Source organism: Trypanosoma grayi (genome assembly GCF_000691245.1).
Source record: "Trypanosoma grayi strain ANR4 Tgr_2599_V1, whole genome shotgun sequence".
In the NCBI taxonomy this organism is placed as follows: domain Eukaryota; phylum Euglenozoa; class Kinetoplastea; order Trypanosomatida; family Trypanosomatidae; genus Trypanosoma; species Trypanosoma grayi.
This window is the reverse complement of record NW_008828217.1, coordinates 1-478: the sequence shown is the minus strand read 5'-3', so window position 1 is coordinate 478 and position 478 is coordinate 1. Positions and strand designations below refer to the sequence as shown.

Sequence of the window (478 nt, the reverse complement as noted above, 5' to 3'; positions counted from 1 at the left end):
TCCTGTAGGGAGACGAGTACTGCCGCAGAGGTAATGGTGAAGACTGCTGCGCATGAAAGAAAGCAGAAAGCCACGGAGGCATCGACGAGTGCAAGCAAAGCATTGGATATAGCAGGAAAGGCGGTGAATCTAGCCAGTATGACTCTTACGTTCCTTGAGGAGGCAATAAATGACGCTAGCGCAGCATCACATGCCGCAGAGACCATAATGCGCAAAGCTGAATATGTGCAAAAAATAATAGCAGGTGCAATAAAGGATGCGGAAGGAGGTTTGCGTCTGGAAATGATGAGGGCGGCAGATAATGCTCAGAAAGCAGCAGATTATGCTACAAAAATGGAGGAAAATACACAGAAGGCGGTATCGAGCGGTAAGGACGCATCGGGGAAGACAACCTCAGCGGGAAACCGTGCTGCACAAGTGGAAACTGCCGCAGCCAGGGCAAACAGCCATGCTGAAAGTGCGAAACAGAGTGCAGGGG

General features: G+C 50.6%; 1 protein-coding gene across 1 annotated transcript; it reads left to right on the top strand.

Annotated features, from left to right (window-relative positions):
• On the top strand, positions 1 to 478 carry DQ04_25991000 (hypothetical protein; the record flags this gene model as incomplete). Its single annotated transcript, XM_009318308.1, has 1 exon — positions 1 to 478. A coding segment is annotated over one exon (478 nt), but the record flags the coding sequence as incomplete, so codon positions are not given.